The 22,406-nt window shown below is 37.8% G+C and overlaps 1 protein-coding gene across 1 annotated transcript in view; it reads right to left on the reverse strand.

The window, feature by feature from the left end:
* Positions 1-1,093: 1,093 nt before the first annotated feature.
* Positions 1,094-22,406, reverse strand: part of PLXDC2 (plexin domain containing 2) — a 158,443-nt gene continuing 137,130 nt past the window's right edge. The window contains exons 14-15 of the mRNA XM_009275258.2: positions 13,843-14,003; positions 1,094-1,528 (exon numbers count right to left, since the gene is read on the reverse strand). Of these exons, the coding sequence (XP_009273533.1) occupies positions 1,412-1,528; positions 13,843-14,003 (278 nt within the window). The 3' untranslated portion in view covers positions 1,094-1,411. The remainder of the gene's footprint in view (positions 1,529-13,842; positions 14,004-22,406) is intronic.

Genomic DNA, 22,406 nt, shown 5'->3' on the forward strand with positions numbered 1-22,406 from the left:
TTAATATTTTAATAGCTCAGGCCCAGATCATTAAAGTATTTATGTTCCCACTCCTCATGGAAGATCTGGGTCTCAGTGTATATTAACCCCTTCCATGAAAGGAGTAACTGTTTTTGATTGATAGGGTGAATTTATAGTCTTGTCTTCCCCTATACAGGGAGGGAAAGGGTCGATATTAAAGAAAGAGTGGTTCCAATAGGCAGAAAGGTTATGGCACTGCAACTACATGAACCACCTTCCCTACACAACATAAAAATATTCTAATATTAAGGATTATTTTACAACTCAGTGGAAATATGCAGTAATGCAATCCATTTCCTTTGTCTGGATGACAAAAATGCAGTCTTAACAGTCACAAAAGCCCGCCTTGTGTTAGCTATAAAAAAAAATATATTTTTATATATATTTATGCAACTACTATGTGCATTAAACAAAATCACTGTATGAATCAGCAGGGTTCAGTAACACTTGTATCTGAATCTCTGGAAGGGGTGCATTGAAGTCTGTGGTGCTTCTCAGTAAGGACTCACAATGAAATGGCAAAGGATAGAAACCCATTTGTTTAAAATCTTACTTTTCATATCACATTGCCTAAGAAATGGTCCATAAGATCTCTGGCAGCTAAAAGGATCTGTTGCTGTTACTTCAGCCTACTGCTCAGAAATGAAATATATCCCTCGAAACAAACCTGATAATTAATTTTTAGTGAATATTGAAACTGAAAATCAGCCCAATTTCATTGTGAACTCCCATGAAATAAAAGAATTTCACCACTGTGAAAATTCTCTGTTGTCTTCATTTCTTACCCATTTGTATATCATGAGTTGTTTAGAAGGATAGTAATCAGCAATGTACAAGAAACATTGTACTACTGGAAAGTATATACATTGTGGCTCACTCAGTTAGGTGGGTAGGTTAATTTAGAATTGAAAAGTGAGTATATTTCACATCCACTTATAGACGTATTGGAAAATACCTTTTTTCTTCTTTACCTGCATTGAGATATTTTTCTCAATCACCCGCGAACACTGATCAGTGCTCAGTCTTTGAGATACCAGGGAAGAACACTTGAACCAAAGGGCAATACCCTTGTGCACCAAAGCTTTATTATATTTTTGATTATTGTGCATCCCCATACCTAAAGCCAATAACATGGCACTTGTGCCATAGTTCTGATACCGTAGGTGTCCACTGACAAGTGTTCTGCATGAACCATTGTGTCTCAGTCCACTAACAAAAACTACTATGCAGTGGTAATCTGGTATCTTAGATAGTTTTTCTTCTTGGACAAAGCTTATCCAAAATCTTCTTTCTATCAGGCTACAGCAGCTTAGGGCTCCTTTTCTTTAAAGAGAGGCAAAGTAAATGTCTTACACCTGTAGGCCAGTACTGGTGTTCTGTCCTAGAAATTTTAGCACTGCTCTGATACAATGAACCCTTCTTTTTCTCCAACTGGTTCCACTTCAGCATAGGCAGGATGTCCAGATCCTCTTCTGAATTTCATTGCTGGCCATCTGCTTGGACGTCGCTGTAACAATAACAACAAGAAAATAAACTTTCAGAATATGAAGGGTACAACAATAAGTTAATAATAAAAACTTTAACAATGCTCTGTAATTTTGGTGTCTCTCATGCTAAAACCCACTCTGTGTAGTTGTTACAGGAACAGAGACGCACAGTTCAGCAGCAAGTCAGAGGAATTAATCCCTCTTTCTAAATTTGTGGATGATGGCTGTTCTCAAAGACCTAAATAATTGCCACCAGTCATAGCAATGAAGATGATGAAATAACTCCTGTCTAAAACTGTTGATCAGTGGATCTGTGAATTTTGTCTTATATACACCTGCAGATCCACCACCCCCTAAGGGATCTGTCCACAGCTCTTCCTTCCTAGTTCTGCATAGGAATTTGCTAACATACTCTACTCCATGGGAGAATGTATAGCAGAGTCCACAGAAACAGTACTTTTAAAAATTATTTAGAACAAAATTCTGGCATGCTTATGCAGGACTTACAAAGTAATGACTTTATATTTCAAGTGCCATAATTGCTACTTGAGGAGTTTACTTTGATGGTTCAAATCGAATCAACCTTTTCATTTGAACTCTTATGACCTTTGGGTACAAGGGTCTTAAGAGGTCCTAGCCAAGTTTCATTAGGATCTTTGGTGCCTGCTTTAAAAACAGCTAATAAACAGAGAAAAGAAATAGATCTTTTCTAGGGCAGATAAAACAATCCCTGTATGATTGTGATGCCGCTGGGAAGGAAAAGCGGTTCAAAAATCCTGTATTTACAAAGTAGTTAATGTCTGGGAAGGCTCAGATTTTGGGTGACCAAGCTGAGATTCTGTCAAAAAGGAATAGTTTTCAGGAAAGTAGGGAAACTCTTTCTTAAAGTCAGTTAGCAGAAAAAGCTCTCCTAAAATGATTATTCCCTATTGAAAATTTTATCTGCCAAATATGCTGATACATATTTCTTTTTCTTTACTGACAACAGTTGCAACCTGCTTGGAAGGAGGGCTGGAAGATACAGCAACCTGTATAGAAACACTGCAGGAAAACAAGTGGAGAAACAAGCAGGTAAGTTACAGCTTATATTTTCATTGACAGTTCAAAATCAAAACAATTTTACTTCATGAGCTTTCTTCTGAAAATAAACATTGCATTTGATTTTCTGTCCCCATAATACCCCATTTTGATTGCCTTCTGATCACTAACAATATTTCATGCTCCTGAGGGGTGGCGTTGGGGACCACAGAACAGCCACAGCCATGACATTATGCTGGGACTCATGGTGCTGTTGGGCAGCAGCCACTAAAGAAATCTTGGGGGACCACTGAATCTTGTTACCTACAATCACACAGCTGTCTGTGGGTACAGCACAAAGTCTTCCACAGTGATCACCGTTAGGAAGATACAATATAAAAGCAACTGATTTCTTTTTCTGCCATTGCAGGATCAGGTTACTTTTGAGGCATCCAGAGTTAAATTCTGTTTGACAGGTAATTTAAAATCCCAGGCCTTTCAATGCAACAACTTCCTACCAAGTAGGAAGGCAGAACACTGTCCTCTTTAATAGATGTCTTTTCCTAATAAGAAAACTTAGTCTATTCAAACTTTGGAGACTTTTTTTTCTACCTAAGCTCGATTCAGCGTGGTTGCAAAATTAAGAAGGACAGTTTGGTTATTGCTAAAGAAAAAGGGTCCTATTCTGTTCTCAGACTCACTAAAGTATATCAAGAATAATGCAATTAAATGTAAAGGACTTATTCCAGATTTATACTGGTATAAATGAGAAAAGAGTTTGACCAAGAGGTCTCTAATGAAAAGAGAAAATGAAAAGTCATTGGAAAACTAGTAGGAAAAAATAATTAGAAACGGTCTCAAATGGCAGCATATAAGGATGAGCTGAGTTTTAATCTGTTAAGTTGCTCCCTAATTTCATTTTAAGATGTACCCATGATTAGTGACTACTTCCTTCTATGTTGCTGTTAGAGACTAAATCTACCATTTTAGGCTACTCTTTTTAATTGGCCTTTCCAGATGATGAAATATGGAACAGATGTGTATCAGTTCTAATAATACAATGTGATACAGTATAAACATCAGCTGTTGTTCCAGAAAATAAACCAACAGATTTGAAGGTCATCTCCAAATAGTAAAATTGTAGCTTTCTGTGGTTTCTCTTCATGCCTGAGGTGAGATTTTCCATTCCTAGTGACAGTCTGTTTAATTTCAACTTCTTTGTGTGTATGTGGGAAATGTAAGTGGTTGCCAGGCTTAAAAGAGAGCACTGACAAGCTATCAATTAATTGACTTGTATATTGACCCCCGAAAAGCTGTAGAGACATTACAGTTTTAATTGGTAAAACCAAAAGTGACTTAATTGATATCGGGAGATACAAAGCTCCTTAAGTTACTGAAGCAGCTCAGGAAATGCCTAATGCATTCTTCCCCATTATTCTCTGCGAAGCAGAGTGATAAGAAGGTACTAAAAACCTAACACATCCCCCACTTCCAACCCACAAAAAACCCCAAACAAAAGAAAACAGGGAGAAAGCAAGCTGGGTATTTTAACTAATTCCTTAGTTTTGCCATCCAATTTAACAGGAAAAAACATGCTTCTTCCTCTGGAATTAGAACTCTTAGAGGAAATCCTCTGAGCTGTGGCTGGAGAGTTGTAACTCCTGCTTCCTTTCAGTGAATTACAAAGCAGGAAAGCAGGAATAGGATTTTTCTCATAGGACTGAATCTTCTTGGGTTCATTATTTTAAGGAAATAAGGATGAGGGAAAAGCACTTGTGACCTTACATGACCAGGATGCCGAAGATACATGTCAGGATGCAGAAGAATAATTCATGATACACATTAAAAAAAAGTTGGTTCCTATTGAAGATCAATAAGATAAAATGAAAGAAACTAGCAGTTGGATAATCCGTGGAAAGTGAGATCTACCTTTCATGTTTCTTACCTTATGCCTTTCTACAGCACTGTTGGTGGCTGTGCAGTATATTTCACTTCCTACAGCAATGCTAAGGCTAGAATAAGTGTCTTTACGTAAATCTTGCAGTAGAAGCAGAATGAATGCTATTTGTCTTCTGAGAAAAAAAAAGAGGGGATTCCACCTATGAATCCTAAAGGGTGGAGACTGGAGTATCTTCTCGCTGTTGTTGCATGGAAAGGTCTCCAAGTGTATTCTCGTGGTTGACCAGTTTTTTCTTTTGACATCTTTCAACATGAGGGAATTTTGAGCCTTATAGGGCCTCTTTAATCCATCAAAATGTTATGATCTCATTAAGACATGATAAAAAAAAGAGGTCTGATACATATCTGAATGTACTTAATTGAATATTGTCAAAACAAAACTCAGTTGCTACGATCTGAATATGGTTTCCAGTGCTACAGTCTATGATTTTTTTTTTGAGATTGCTAGCTTTAGACCATCTTATTTCCTGCTGAACAGTAACTTTTTTAAGCAAAAGAGAAAGAAGTGGCTCAAGTTGAAAACTACAGGAGAGTCTTAGATAGGTCAGTGCTTTCTGTATGTGTTTGACTGTAATGGTGGAATTTTACACATAAATTTCTAGTAAACTTGATCATATTCAAAAGGAGGAAAGGGAAAAGGACCCACCAGTTTCTATGTTACGGGCCTCTATTAACTGTCCAGAGATCATTTAAAGTGAAGCCATTTATTTTCTACTCTCAGCAAGGCCCCTACCTATTGTGAGCCACCAGATCACCAATGATGCAACTATAAAATAAGAATGGAACAGTCTGCTACAATTTAGTAAAGAGGTAAAATTCAGTAAGAATTATGTATTTCTACACTGACTTACGGACTAGAACCCAATCAGTGCCTCAAGTTAATATTATCTTGAAAACAAAGGAAGTGATCAATTCAGACTTCCAGTGAAGAAGCTGGTACAAAATCAATTCAATATTTTTTAATGGATTTTAAAAATATTTTAAAAGAATGAACTGTACACATAAACAAGAAACGAAATCTACTTTGTACATGCAATAGGAGAATGTGTTGTAAGGGATAAGCAATATACAAGATCAATTACAGGAGGACAGACAGTTGTATAAAGTTGTATTGAAATACTGGTATTTGAAGACTGATGCCCTGCTCCTGAGAGATTCTGGTGCTGACATTATACACCATCTCTAAAATTTATGCCAGTTAACATTTTTCACCTGAGATGGCAATTCATTAAAAGCAATTGTAATAATATATATTTTGTTAGCTGCAGTAATTCTAAGCTTTTACATTTCCTTTCATACATCTGCATGAAGTCGTTTCTATCAGTAATGGACAGAAGGAACTCAGCAACATGCATTACATATTTGATATTCTTACATCCTATCCTCTACTATCCTCATGCCATCCTCATCCCATCCTTCGTTCTGTACAGAAAAATTGTATGAGCGTGATTCTGCACAGATCTGCAGTGTCAGAAGAGCAGTGAAGGGAAAAAATGAAAAATCTGACCCTCTGTCATCCCCACAACCCTGCCACACACACACTTTGTTCTGAAAATTTTCTAAGATTATCAAAAGTTCCTTCGTTTACTTCAACCAGCATAAAATCCCAGAGTGCTTGTGCATGGATCAACTCTTCATTCCTATTCAGCAGTAAACTTGAACAGCGGATTTCAGCAAGAAACACACATTCTCTTTCCAAACTGAGTTTATGTGAATATAAATACTTGAATTAGCATGAGAAGGTAAGTCTTTCAAAGTCTTGAAAGACTCTCCAGAGCTCCCTAGCAAACTTAATTTCCTACTAAAATACACAAAAGCTGAAGTTATTTGGTACTTTTTAGGTTGAATGCTCTGATGCAACTTTGTCTTCTCTATCTATTGATTATTTTCCTGTGTTTCAAACCTTTCAAACTTTCAGAGGACTGTTTCACTGTTTCTACTGAAGGTTACATCTTACATGTCCATTGATGTCAAGTTCTTTATCTAATTCAAGGGTATCTATTTTAAAGCTGTATTCTTTAACCACACTTTGCCAACACCACCTGTTTAACTCTCTTAACTGGAAATATGTAAATACAGAGCCATCCAAATTCTGGATGAATCATCAAAACCCCGGACAAATTGTAAAGACCTACACAAATAGATTAAGAAAAGGGGATTAAAAAAGGGGAAAAAACTATAGTAACATCTATTACTAATGTTAACCTGATACCACCAAGACCCATTAGTCTAAGTATACTTGTCCACTGTTAATCTGTCTGGGTATCCAGGCCTTCTACTTTCTCAAGACGAGGAAATATTTTTCTGTTACCAATTACCTTGCCCATAATATGTGTTGGCATGCTCAAAGTTACCTGAAATATTGTTTAGACAGTTATAATTTATGCATCAGTCTAGAATCTCTTCTAGAAACACCCAATTTATTTGGCAAATCACAGTTGGAATTGGATGAGGCTTCAAACATCTGAAACTGTACTTCTGATATGTATTTCCAGGAATAAGAAAGATCAATTGCCTGACACCATGTTAATTGAATATTTTGAAGAAACTGTTCTGAAATAAAGATTGCTTCAGACTTAAAATTCAGTGGGATCATTTACTGACTTCATTTATTTTTCTCCTTGATAGAAGTGCTTGTTTAAAGTATCTTTTTGTGATTTAAACCACTTCTTGTTATAACAATGTTTCTGCAGACTTAGGTTCATCTAAGTAGCTGGCTGCTGACGGACAAGAAACAGAATGCCTCCTTCCTCCCCACCTTTGACTTTTATTGTCAGTGTTGATTATTTATTTTAGTGCTTCTCCCTTGTGGCCAATTTACATTTCCCTTGCTGAGCTGCTGGTTCCTGCTGAGCTGGATAAGCTTTGGAAAAAAATAACTTTACTATCAGTACAAGGCAATGACAGTGAGATCAATGACAGTACCCCAAATGCCAGGACACTGCAGGACTTTGAAAGAAGAGAAAAATGATACTTGTCCTCTTCTTTTTAATCATCATCTTCATGAAACACAATTCAGCTCAAACTTCTGGACAAAAACAAATTGATGACCATGTCAAGCCTTTTTCAAACTAAAAGCATAATTCCCTGCAAAATATATATCTATAATAAAAACAATGGGCCATATCCCAGAAGAAATCAGCAGAGCTGTGTGAGCTTCATCACCTGTCCAAGCCAGCTGAGGATCTGACTCTTTTTAAAAAAATTCTTCTTTCTTTTTTACTCTGTCTCCTACTTACTTCTCATTTTTTTTGAAGGCATACACTGCATCTGTGACATTAATGCAGAAACCTGGAAATGGTGCATGGAGAACAGGGCTGGCTATTAAATGCTGGCTCTTGTTTGTGAAGTGCTGCTATAAACGGAGATGTGTAACAGTGAGCCAGAAATGCCCATTAATTCCCTGAGCTCTGAAACAGCAAGAACTGTCTCCGTCTTTTTGACTGTTTTCTCCTTCTATGATGAGGAGGAGCAGAAGGTCAAAATCTGAGAAACTCTACTGCTAGATCTGCATGCCAGTGAATGTTTCCAGATACTGCAACACAATCCACTATACGGCTCAATTGTTAGAAAAATACCCATCAATTAGTGCTTTCTCAGACCATCCCAGCTAGGGCTAAGGATTTGGGAACCATCCTCAGTCCCTGCTAATAGTCTGCATGCCGTTGCCTTACTGTGGGGCTGACAGAGTTAAATGACAGGAATGCAGACCCTTCCATGCTGGTTGGTCTCTATGCTAAAAAACAGTCCCAGGCTTATTTAATTTACTAGTAAAGACATAATTCAAGTTAAATTAGGAAGAGTTGAGGTGCATCCCCCAGGGTCTGATCACACACTATTATTTTATTTGCTGAAGATCTGCAGCTGCTCATTCCTTCCTCCGTCTCTTTCTCCCCAAGGTCACCTCCTGGCTCCACAGCACCAGTTCAACTCTCTGTGTGGCCATTTGAAAAAACAGAGTTGTGAAATTATCCAGCTTAAACATCTAAAATGAAGCAAACCAAACAACTAAAAAAGACATAGGTATGTGCATGTGTGTATGTGAGCGTACATGCTTGTTTCTAAGCAGCTGAATCAGCACAACAAAGCTCTGGAAAACCTCCAGGGAGGCTGGGAACATGAAGGCAAAGGCCATGACCTTTAAAATGGGATCTTAACTCAAAAGAACGATAACTTGTAACCACAAACACCCACACTTGTCTTCAGTGTGTGACATATTAACTACTATTAAGACATACACCATACACAGCCACTATTAAGAAATGCACAGGCTCTGAATTCACTCATATCCCTACAGCTTCAGAGCCTACACGTGTTAATAACTTGGATTTGGTTTTGTAGCTGTAAACTGAACACAAGAGAAAGGCTCTTTGCCTGAGGTTAAGATGGTCCCAACTTGCAATGTTAGTTTAGACTCCTTAAAATCCCCTACCCGCAGAAAACTGCCATAGAAGAATTTTATTCTGCTGTTGTGGAGCCTTACATAAGCACGTTTGGCAACAGTATCTCCGTGCCCAGCTGGAAAAAGACATCACAATGTCTGACTCCCTGCCTTCATATTGGCCAGCAATTCCTCTGCTGTCTTCTCAGCTGTGGCCAGATCATGTTGCCCTTGTTCCCCAAAGGCAGAGCACTGGGGTGACAGCTGAGTTAAGTTTCAAACAATAAAAGGACTTTGGACCAACATATAAATAAGAAAGGTAAGAAAGACACAAAAAAAGCATACACATGGAAAATTCTTGTGTCATGTGCAACCCTTCTGTCCACAGATAACTGGGTGCAAACAGACAAAAGACATCTGAGTAAAAGACAGTCTGCCTTATGCCTTGCTTTTCAATTTGCTAAATGTTCCCTGGACATTAATTGCTCTCAGTGCCAAAGTTCACACACAAATGCAAATCAATAAAGATTAAAAATATAAGAAAAAAAGAACATGAAGAGAAGGAAGGGAAGAAGCAAAATCTAAAATACTACTAAAGCTGCTATTTGGCCCGCAACTCAATGAAATTTGAGCAAATCCATCTGACTCAGCTGGGAATTTCTTTACTGCTATTTACATTCAGCTCCAGATATCTATACCACTTTTTCTACGATCTATATCATAGGCATGCAATCCAATTGGGGCATCATGCTTGGCTTCTTGGCCACCAAACCTCAAATCCTGAACGCAAGTATACTACATAGGTTAGTGAATAAATTAATTACTTTTTAATTGTGGTGTAGCTAGTGTGTAGCTATGTGTTATAGCTAGATTTCCGACATAAGCTTCTGCTTTGTTGAAAAAGACAGGAAGAGCACTATTTGATGTTTGCTACTTTTCAAAAATCAGTGCAAATAAGTTCAAAGTATACTCAGGAGACACAAGATTCCTCAAGGTAAGAGTAGGTATGTAACTTGATTCAAAAGGGGAAATTATTGGCAATAAAATCAAATTCAAGGGAGAGAAAATACCACAGGGATAACCATAAATAAATAAAAGACCAAAGCATACAACATCTCTTCTGTCACTCTGCAAGCTAATCTTTAGTCAACTTTTACCCTCAGCTTTTAGAAAGAGCCTGCATTCATTAGAACTTTGACTGGAACTCCCTTCACTTTAAAAGTTGATAATTCATTCTGTCTTTAGTTCACCAGAGAAGTGTCCAATTTAAACAATGAAACACATGTCGAATAGTGTGGGGGCTGGAAGAAACAGGAAAATGCATTTTGATTTGAATCTTCTACACACTTAACAAAAAGGGGAACTTTTTTTGAAAAAGTATTGAACTATTTGGATGGTATTCTTTTAAAATGATACTTTACCATGGGCAAATTGAATAGCATTGGTGTTCAAGACTTTTCAAGCTGTTTGTTCAAAATAGCTATTTTTGTTCCAGGTGGGGCTGCACATATGCATTGTGCTCAACAGCTATGAACAAAACCACTAGAGGAAATGTTTTCTTCAGACTTTAGGGGTAAAAAAATCATAGAATAATGTTACTCCATTCTAAAACAATAGTTGCTTTTGGAATAAATGGCATTTTTCTTGGCTTTTGTGTATCGCTTATTTAAACCAACTAGTGCACTCAGGATATCATTTAATTGTGCTCAGAGGTGTCACAAGGGATTGCATTTATCAGTGCAAAGTTAAACAGTGCAGTCAAAGTGTGGGTGTATCCTTATCTGGGGGAGCTCACTGAGCAAAAGGAACTACATGACAAACATGAGGGGCATCACGAGTGGGACTTGGGATGAGCTCCGTGAAAACCTGAGTGAGGTGGTAAGTGGATATTGGGTGATATCTGCAGAGAATGTAAGGGAGAAAGAGACTTAAAGCCTCAGATATGGGATCAGTCTATTATACTTTTCTTTATACAGTAACCAGTCATGACTATAAACCAAATCAACTCAAAATTCCTTACATAGCTCTTAAGCTAAAAACCCCAACAGAATCTGACTGAAAATGATGCTTTACCTACAAAATCATGACAGCATCCTAGAATCTTAGCTGTAAAAAGAAGTTTCTCTATTAGTTGTGTCATAGTTTTAAATGAATGCTATGTTTAATGTCAATATGATGCCTCTATAAAGTATGCCTCTATAAAGTAGCTTCTTTGAAAGTAAACACAAATGGGGCAGGTCCCTGTTCTTTATTTTGCCCAGCCTCAGATTTGTATTAATTACTGATGATAGATAAACTGATGCAGATCTTGATTTGGCTAGAAGACTTGATGACAGGCTACAGTGTACTAGTAATTTTTTTAGACAACTGCATGAAGGAGCTGCCTGTCCATCTGTCACATCTTGTTTTAACTGTGCAACTTGCTTTATTAATCGAGACTTATACAAAACAATATTATTTTCTGAAATATTTATGAGCTTGTTCTCATTTCATGACCAAGCCCATGGCAATCCTCTTGAGCTCTCTCCCCAGAACGGTAACATGAGATCCACATTTCATTCATTTCCCATAAGTAATGCAGCTCATCTGCCGTGGTATATGGGGTACCATGTTATCTGTAACAGCTTACTCAAATATTTTTCCATTGCACAAATACAATAAGGAATGCTTTTTTGTAACAGTGACCTATTTATACCAGTTATGCCTCATTATTTTTTTGTACTTCAGTTTCAAAATGCAAGTCTGAGAAGATACATTCTCCTCTGTATTGGAAACATGTACATACTATAGATCAGATGAATATAAGAATGATATATTCTACTCTTTATTTCTTGAATTGGTCAAACTATTTTTTTTCCTTTGGAGATTAAACAATTAAACTTCTTAAAAGCATTTTCATTTCCAGAATGGATTAACTTATTCTGTTCTTCTATGCTTATGATACCAACAATTTGGAATTTGTGGAAATGTTCTGAAATACAGAGTAATCCCTTTCTCCACCCCTTGTGGTTTTACCAATGCATCGGTGGTTTTACCACTCACAGGGAAAGGCCACCCCTTCATGGCTAGAATCTTTTATAATTCTTGCTAAATGGCTGATTCTCCACAAGTATCACAATTTTCCTGGTAACCAAAAGAGGATGTAGTTTATACCACATTTTGCAGAAATTTGATTTTGACTAATTTACTTCCTCCTGTCCTTATTCAATTACTTCTACTTTATTTTAAACAGAAAGATTATGTTTTTCTATTTTTTCTAAAAGCCTACACTGCTTGCTAAAAGTCTTTTTAGCTTTGACTGAATAGATTGATTAATGCCACCTAAAGATTAAGTTCAGTGGAATGGCTTTAACAAAACTGATTAAGGCACCACTGTTCACATGATGAGTATGATATCAATGAATGAAATAAATTAACATGCCATTACTACACTGAGAACAAAAATAAATAAATAAATGTGTGTTTTAATTTGGTATTCTTCTCTCCTCAAAAAATGGTGTTGCCATTTACTTAGCCTTTTCAGTCACATCATAAGAGATAAGAAACTTGTTCTTACTGGGGTGAAAGAATAGCAATTCAATCTGTGTGTGAAAAAAAGAAAGGGACAAATCCTTCTCTTTTGTACAAGGACTTCATTGGAGTATTGTTTGTCTACATCAGTAGAGAACTGGCTTGAAATGCCGCATGGACATGAAAGCAAGCTATTGATTTTATTACGTGGATGCTGTTCCCCGATGGTTAACACAGTTACATCGTTTGAGCCTGGAATACTGATAAACAATTCATTTTGATTTCTGTCACTACTATTGCATCTAAGCAGTATACTTATTATAATATAATTTTAAAGATGAATCATTCTCTTCCTGTACATGTCTTGCTTCAATTCACAATGCTGTCACTAAGAATGAATATCTATATCTTCCCAGTCCAGGCTTTTACCTAAGCAATCCCTAGGTATGTCCCTAGTGACACTTCCAGTGGTTCTGCATCTTCATTATTGCCCATTAGAAAGTGTCCAGGCTCTTAAAAGTAAGGGAGTACTGCAAGTGGGGGTTATGAACAATCAGCGTTTTCTTTCATGTTTAGCAACTATACGTATCATAAGGTAGAGGAACATTGCTGAGTTGAAAAAAGCACAAGTGTAGGTATTCATAGTTTTTTGTAGAATCAAACACCTATGGAAAATGATCCTTTCTCATATTGTCATGTACAGTGGATTTGAGCTGACTAAATGTCAGCATCTGCAATGTAGATGTCTGCACCTGAGGTAGCTATCTATATTTGAGGGAGGAAAATGTTAATTTATCTAATCCTAAAGGAGACGTCTCAAGTAGGTCAGATGAATCATGGTCTAAAAGAGTTTGTTTCTCTCTACAAAAAAATGTTTCTCTCACACTAATAAAAAGAGCAAAGGGAGATTATATTAGATTTAGGTATTAAAATTAGGTGAAAAGAATCTTTCCCACGCTGAGGCAAAGTGTTAAAAGATTTCTACAAATGAATGAATGGAACAGCTAACACATATTTCCAGCTAAAAACTTACTTTGAGTCAGCTCTTCTGGAGAATTAATGAATGCAAATGTTTTATTTTTCTACAGGAAAATAATTGAAAAAAATATATGTCCCAAAATAAAATTCCAGTGCACATGACAGCTAATGGAAAAAAGCTATGGTGAGGACAATGAAGGATAGGTAAGGGAGTTGGAGTGGTATCTGAGAGATATCTTTCAGATATATGTCCTATGTAAAAACAAAAAAAAAGTAATAGCAATAGTAGTTAAAGAAGCAGCTGAGTGACAAACATGCTAAGAACAAAACAGCATCACCTGCTAGGTGAGGTGGGTCCACTTCTTCAAAGCTTACACTACGAACACAAGAATACTTTCTAGGTTTAGTTAAGAAAGTTCTATTCTGGAGACCCCAATTATACTAGCCAAGTGACAAGACTAGTCACACAACATGTTATTTTTGTCTTACCTCTATAAAGAAGAGACTAGCTGCTGACGTTGGATGATGATACATATAGACGGTCACGAGGATGGCTGCAGCCACAATGAGGACCAGGACTAGAATGCCGACAATTAAGCCGGCGTGAAGTGTTCCACCTTTCTTCTCTGCTGCACTGTCATCTGTGGAAGCTGCACAAATGGCACACTTATTAGCACAGTAACTTATGTCTTATCCATTCCATTTCACAGCTAGCAATTGAGCATTTGCTTTTTCTGTGTTACATGCTCCTCGTTTTCCACAGCCCAAGTTGGAAAAAGATGTTAGATGTCTCTTTCCCACAACTGAATACTCTCATAATCTTAATGAACAGACATTTCCAAATGTTTTACTAATTCTAACTCAATAAAAAAAATTAATATCCTTTCTTTTGAATGCAATCTGGACATTCTGAAGTTCTGAATTACCTTCATAATGAATTTTGCTTTGATTTTCTCATAAAACTATCGCAGTTGCCCTACAGACAAAAAGTACTAATTGAATACATTCTGAATGTTGTATTTTTGTTTTTAAAGTTTCAAGTTGAGACATGCCACAGACCCTTGTGAGGTCTATATAATAAACACATTCTGAAAGCATGATTCATTAGCTTGGAGAGGGGTTTTGAATCACCCTGTGCAACTGAATCAGACAGCCAAAAGTGTAACAGATGGATGTTAAATGACCCTGCAATATTCTAATCTTGGTCTGAATGGAACACTCATCATACCAAAGTATTACAGAAGACAATCCGTTTACTAAACTTGATACCGAGAGGCCGCTCATGCTATGCTCCCGTCAGGAGAAAAGAGGGCTGTCTCTGTCACACAAGCAACTTAGCAGTGCTTCCAAATAAGTGACTGGAAGTCTTTTAACAACACTGTAACCTTTGTTGAAAAAGTCTCTCAATAAATTAGCCAACATCTGTAGAACTGGTTGTGCTTGGGTATGATTTCTAATTTGGACAACCTGGAGTATCACAGCAAGTACAAACATGGTGATAAGCACTGATTCTTCAGCACCCTCTTGCACAGAAGGAGAAGTGCTGTTCTACCCACCACTGGAGGCAATTCAGAAGCCCTAGGTTTAAGAAATACCAGCAGAACACCGGTCATTTGGCTTCCCAAACTTATATCATTCTCCTAATATTCCCACTGCTTTCTGCCTTTCTGGCAACCCTTCAAATCACCTCCATGCCTCACTCCATACAAAACCTGGCTGTGGTCTCGCTTACAAGCAATTTTCTTTCAATTCCACTTTTAAATTTCCTCTCACCATGCTTGTTTGCCAAGCTGACTATAATGAAAATTGTTGATTTCTGCAGTCACCCTTTTTGTTCTGCCATACCCCTGAACTATTTGTTTTGTTGTCTTAGAGTGTCATGGTCTGTGAGGTCAGGGACTGTCCCTTTTATTCGTTCTTGGAAAACAGTTATTGAGTTAAGGGTACCACTTCAAAGAAGTTACTGTTATTGTTATTAATAGTAACAACAATAACAACAGTAACAATAACTGTACATGGTCTTTTACCATTCATCAGATTGTGACTAGAGCACTCTACGCTAATATTAAAAAAGAGAACTGGAAAATAATAAAAGAAGGGTGTATTGCTCTAGGTCCTTATACAGTGTTAAATGGCTTGTATGAGGGGCAGTAAGAGAAAATAGGAATAGTTAACCTCAGTGTAACAGCTCATCCACGTGTGGCAGCACTTTTTCTCACCAGACCAAGGAAGGCTGCATGGCCCAGCATGTCCCAGAACTGGGACTGTTTAGCCTGGAGAAAAGAGAAAAGGAAAATGAAGATGTATTATCTTAGCCAAGAGCTATTTCTAACTATAACATGGAAGTGAATCTATGGGAGAGTGAAGTGATTCATGTAAATCCCCCCTGCTTTTGTCCATATTTCCTCAATCTTGAGTCAGGACAGCTGAAACTCTGCAGTGTTGCTCTGCTTTTTCCCATGAAGTCAGTAAGACAGCTTGTGGAGTAAGGAGCTGAGTAACAGAACCAGAGGATAAAGAAAAAGAACCCAATAATTTGAGAGGCTAAACTAGGACATGGGAGGCATTAATGAATGTAATAAAAAATTGCAAGCATGGACCCCCACTCAGGTACTGCCTAATCCTGAAGGTATGCTTCTTTTTACTTAAATGTTCATGAGTACCTGTTCACAGAGGAACTTCAGTTTTAATTTTGCTGATTGTGGACATTAAGTTTGAGCTTAGGCATGAACAGGATCCAAGAAACAGGCCTCTCCCTGCCTAAATCCTACAAAGGGATTTACTTAGCTTTCTTAAAGCTTAGCTCACACAGATGTATAGGAACTTTTAAAAAAGAAAAGCAGTGTCAGCCCTATTTTATTTTTTCTTTTTTTTTTTAACACTGTACATACAGTGAAAATTTCCAGGCCATCCTTTACATTGCAGTGAAAGAAAGGAGATATTGCCTAGGATGTGGAAGATCTATTTGCAAATGTATTCCCACCTAAAGGGCACTTAAACACTTCCTGGTAGTTGTAGCACTATGTAGCAAAGGATGCAAGATTTATGGTGGAGACAGGAAAGAAAGGTGACCCTAAAAATGGTTCCTCTAACTTTCAGATAGCAGAGTCTTTTACTTGATATAACCGTTAATAACTGATTAAATAGCTATTCACTTTCAGCAGAGAATAGATGAATGTATACAAGCTCCAGTTTTAATTTCTGTTCATGCACTGTAACAATATTTAGTACTTGCGCATATATTTCAAATCGCCAAGCAAATGCAAATTAAGCAATTGAAAGGCCATCAGGAAAGGCCTGCTTTATTGCACATGCTCTGGGTTGGGCTATTAATTCCCAGTGACAAGCAGTTAGTTGTGTGAGTCACCCTACTGAGAAGTAACTGCTCCCCAGAAGGAGCAGGGAATTCATAGTTTGTCTGTCTCATAATTGTCTTTTTGACAGCTTCATACTCTTCGACTCTTTCCTTCAATGCAACATCAGTGCATCATAAACTACTTTATCACTTGTACCCATTTTCAGGCCAATTTGCACTAAATGAGTAATTTGTACTATGTTATGGTTGAAGGCAGAATATCATATTCTGCATATTAAAAAATGCTGGACTTCAGCAAAGGTCCTAACCACTCTGTAAAGGCCATCAAATTAATCCCCTTTGATTTGATATTTTCTCAGTGTTTAGCATCCAGCTTTGCAAACAAGAATGCTGTCTCTTCCAAATAATACAGGTGACAACTGCCTGCCCAGCTTTCTACTGGTCTAGGGTGGAGCACTGCACGGACATCAGTGCAGTGATCAGAATGCCAAACGCAGAAAATAATGGAATACAAGAAATGCTTTCTTAAATGACAAGTGTGAGTAACTTGTAATTTCCATAATCAAAATTCAGTTCATTGACTCCAGGGCTCAAATACTCATGAGAAATTGATTTCACTGTCTTTGCACAGAGACATTAAACAGTGTTGTCAACTTTGAAAATACTCTCTGCTGCGAAATCAACTGACGGTTCTTTTAAAAAGCCACAAAGGGAACTAGATGAAAAAATGGACACTGAAACTTTTTCAGGTGCAGAAATCTTATTAAGATTATCACAGCACATCTGCTGTTCCAGACAAGGCTAAACCCATGGGAGGATATTTGTCTTATGACCAAACCTTTCCCAAAAGGAACTTTCCAGTGGAACTTCCCCCAAACTTTCCTTTTCTTGTGCTCAAAAACCCAGCTGTTACATACAATATGCTCTATTTATAACTCTTCCTCAAATTCGTACATTTATAAACCTTTTAAGCAGAAGGAGCATGTTAACATCTGCAAGGTTAGTCTGCTTCTCATTAGGTGCTGAATGACAGCACAGAAACAGCAAGTAACTTTTCTTCCCAAATACAAAGGCACACAATACAAACATGAAATAACTGTTCTCCTGCCAGAATGCTGTTTAAAAAGTAAAAGTTAAAACACAATAAAAATGTTCTCACTGTTTGCATGATAAACACACAAAGACTATATAATCTTTGATTTTATATTATTATATTATGTCTCTAGTTAGAGTTGGGTTAGCTTCTTTTGGTGCAGGAAAAACAAAAAACTCAAGGATTTATCATGAATGAAAATCTTGTCCTGGTTCATGGGGACTGTGTGACTCTAACAGGAACAAAGGTATGTACAGACTGGGACTGATATTTAGAGTGTTTGTAATGGATACTTTCTCAATATCGTTTGTCTCACTATTTATTACATATTAACCACTGAGGCCTGCAAAACAATGAAATACAATGTATTTTATTATCTAAATTTAAGGTTTACACAAAATGTCTATTGTGATAGTTTTATGTATGAGAAAACAAAATTGTGATACATACTTGTACACCTCTCATGATATGAGATAGAAAAGAGTTTACTTACCAGAAATTAATATCTCTGTGTGTGAGAGCAGAGATACAAAAAAGTTTTATGGTAAAATAGAGGAAAAACAGGTGAAATTCTGTTACCTCCTGGCTAGAAGCTTTCCTTTATATAAAGTGACATGGAACCAAGGGCAAATGACCGACAAAAAGTAGAATTTCCTTGTGTGGACTTGGAAAATAAAGCTTTGCTTTTTCCCTCCAAGAGCCATGTCATTCCTTTTTACTCTTGCATTTTGATCAGATGGTAAAAAGCTCCGATTCAAACTCACTTATATGCATGTGCATCTTTAAGGGATAAAATGCAATACCATATTTAACCCTCCTGACTGACACAGGTATACTAGCAAAGCCAGGGACATAGTTGACCTAAATAGCAGCAATCAGCCTAAAGATGATAACTCAGTACTGAGCTTTGTGCTTTTCTCTCCTCTTTATACCAGATGAATGAATTTTCATGGCAAACCCCGGAATTTGTCACAAAGAGATAGAGAATGAACCCTGCAATTTCTTCTCATATAGGAATGCTTTGTGACAAAATGAGTGTTTGCTGTTAGGTCATGTGGCAGCAATTACATGAATTCTTAATGGTCATCAAAACCCATGATTTTTTAGCTGGTTGGTCAGATGAATATGAAACTGTACTTGGCACTGGTGAGGCCGCACCTTGAATACTGTGTTCAGTTTTGGGCCCCTCACTACAAGAAGGACGTTGAGGTGCTGGAGCGCATCCAAAGAAGAGCAACGAGACTGGTGAGGGGTCTGGAGAACAAGTCTGATGAGGAGCGGCTGAGGGAGCTGCGGTTGTTTAGTGTGGAGAAAAAGAGGCTGAGGGGAGACCTTATCACGCTCCACAACTACCTGAAAGGAGGTTGTAGCAAGGTGGGTGTTGCTGTCTTCTCCCAAGTAACAAGCGATAGGACAAGAGGAAATGGCCTCAAGTTGCGCCAGGGGAGGTTTAAATTGGACGTGAGGAAAAATGTCTTTACCGAAAGAGTGGTTAAACATTGGAACAGGCTGCCCAGGGAAGTGGTGGAGTCCCCATCCCTGGAGGTATTTAAAAGACGAGTAGATGAGGCACTTAGGGACATGGTTTAGTGGGCATGATGGTGTTGGGTCGACGTTATCACATGGGTATGAGAGCATCTATGCAGCACTATTGGTACAGAAATGCTGGTTTATTAAGTTGACAGTGTTTCTGGCATGGTTTATGGCAAAATGGGTCTGGATACAAGTGCATGAAAACAGCTCCTACAGATGAAGCAGACTGGAAAAACATATAGGTTCAGGTATAACCACATCTACAGTAGAGACTTATGTACTCTTTTATTACTTATGAGTATGCAATACATAGATTAAACATTACAGAAACAGAATGTGTAATAATATTTTCAGAGCCTCCATGCAAGCATGCCATTTTTTAATAGTTTAGTTGTTAACTGCATAACTTCCCTTGCATTCCTTAATGTACACATTTTGTGATGACTATTTCAGTACTGGCCATGAGCTTGAAACTGTAGCCTGTCCAGCTTTATAAAAATACATTTATTGATTAAAGTAGATTGTGCCATACTATTATTAGTAATGCAGGATGAGTATCTCATTGTTCTTACATAAAAACCTACTTCAAATACTAGCTTAGGAAAGTAAGACATACTTATACATTATTGTTATTATAATTATATATTATTATATTCTAATATAAACATTGAACATGATAGTTCATATTTGCAAAGAGCTTACAAACAAATTGTCAATACCTGTCCACAAAATCTAAAATTAGGTGGAATTAAGTAGAGATAAAGAGTAGACCTCTAATGGAAAAGTCACATTTTATTCACAGTCATTTTTTTGATTGGAACTATGTAAAAACTGTTGTGATAGTATGTCAAAGGTGAGCTTCTTTGCATCATTATTTCAATTGTAAAATTATTATAGAATCACAGAAATTTGACGATCCTTAAAGAAGGTAGCATTTAGGTCACTTAAAACTTGCTGTGACAACACAATACAATTTTTTTTATATTGTTCATGGGGATGCCATTCTCCATCAGAGACTGTAAGTTTTGTAATTCACTCTGTATAAAATATCTCAGTCTGAAGTCCTGAGCTTTGGGGGAAAATGAGATATACTGAAAGGTGATTTTTTAGCTGCCCATTTCTACTTGTTGATTGGGTGCTGGGAACTACTTTTGCCAGTTACATACATTTGATACATAAACAAAGGCATGTACTGCATGCTATTTGATGTATCAGAAATCTATGATAATATAAACCCAGCTTTTCAAAAGTGATCTAAGCAAGTAATCAAGCAATTTTCATCCCTCTCCAAGGTTTATTTCAGGGTAATAAAACTGTCTGCCAGTGACAGTGCTGGAACATTCTGACTTTGGGAATATCAGCCGAATCTGGCAGGTCAAACCTGTCTCTCCTCATTACTATCCGTTATCTGTCTGATATACTACTCTACCTATGTTAATTTCATTCGACCATCCTTACACCTACAACTGTTCTTCTTCCATACCCATCCTTGGACTATTACTGGTCTGGTTCCTCTCTTCCAGGAGCTCCAGGGTGTCTAATAACTACTTCATAGAATCATAGAATCATTTAGGTTGGAAAAGACCTTTAAGATCATCGAGTCCAACCGTTAACCTAACACTGCCAAGACCACCACTAAACCGTGTCCCTAAGCACCACATCTACACGTCTTTTAAATACCTCCAGCGATGGTGACTCACCTGCTTCCCTGGGCAGCCTGTTCCAATGCTTGATACCCCTTTCGGTGAAGAAATTTTCCCTAATATCCAATCTAAACCTTCCCTGGCGCAACTTGAGGCCGTTTCCTCTCGTCCTATCGCTTGTTACTTGGGAGAAGACAGCAACACCCACCTTGCTACAACCTCCTTTCAGGTAGTTGTGGAGCGTGATAAGGTCTCCCCTCAGCCTCTTTTTCTCCAGACTAAACAACCCCAGTTCCCTCAGCCGTTCCTCATCAGACTTGTTCTCCAGACCCTTCACCAGCTTCATTGCTCTTCTTTAGACATTAATGAGAGACGTGTTTCCACATAAGAGATGTCTACAAGCCATTTGGCAACACCTCCTCTCCATGTGTTTGCTCGCCTCTTTGGGCAGCCAAAGAGCAGAAACCCTGTCTTGCTGCACGGTCTGGGACTAACCTGCACCTACAGATCTAAGTTCACTCCACCAGCCCTCCACCCTATTACGTATGTCATTTCTAGCCTGGAAGCTGTATCACCCTATTTGCATGACCGTGGCTTTAAGTTAATATGCTCCTGCAGAGAGGGAGGACATAATGTTTAGGACAGCTGAGCCCACAGGGTTGCAGCCTACAGTGAACTCAGCAGAGCCACTGGATTTTTCCCCTCTTTTGGGCCTCCGTTTACATCTGGAATGTGAGTCTACCAGGAGACTGCTTGTTTTATGGGGCAGGTATACGGTTCTCCAAACTTAAGCTTTTTTCCTGTACATAATGCAGATTCCTGAACAGATGATTAATGACCTACATACGGTGACTGTGGGAGGGAATAAGGGAATGTACAGTTGGAAGGATTCTCCAGAGGCTCAGAGGAATCTCAATAAAAATGCTCTCTCTACCTCTTTTAGGAACAGCCTGCTCTGGACTTAGCTTCTTCATGGTAATGGAGTGTGATTTTCTTCCTTTAGTGGGTTCATTCCCTTAGCATTTGTTAACATTTTGAGGTTAAGCCATTGCTACACTTTACTTGGTTTCATGATGATTTATAAAGTTATGGCTCAGCTAATGCTTTAAAAATTGGTTTCCAATTGCATATAAGGAATGAAAGGTAGTCTTTGAGTGAGAATATTACAAACTGCAACCCACAAATTCTGAATTCAATATCTGGCTTTGCTATCAATTTTCTGTAGGACCCAAGGCAACTCAGTAAGTCTCTCCAAGACTGATCAACTGCTTAGTGCAGCAAATCCCTCTGTTTATAGGATGACAGCACTCCAAATGTGTTAGCTAAGGACTTTCATTCTTCTCTAAAATATCACCTAAAACTACAACAGTTGTGTGGTGTGTTGACCCTGGCTGGACACCAGGTGCCCGCCAAAGCCACTCTATCACTCCCCCTACTCAGCTGGACAGGGGAGAGAAAATATAATGAA

The sequence above is a fragment of the Aptenodytes forsteri genome, unplaced genomic scaffold (genome assembly GCF_000699145.1).
Source record: "Aptenodytes forsteri isolate BGI_AS27 unplaced genomic scaffold, ASM69914v1 Scaffold336, whole genome shotgun sequence".
Taxonomy (NCBI): domain Eukaryota; kingdom Metazoa; phylum Chordata; class Aves; order Sphenisciformes; family Spheniscidae; genus Aptenodytes; species Aptenodytes forsteri.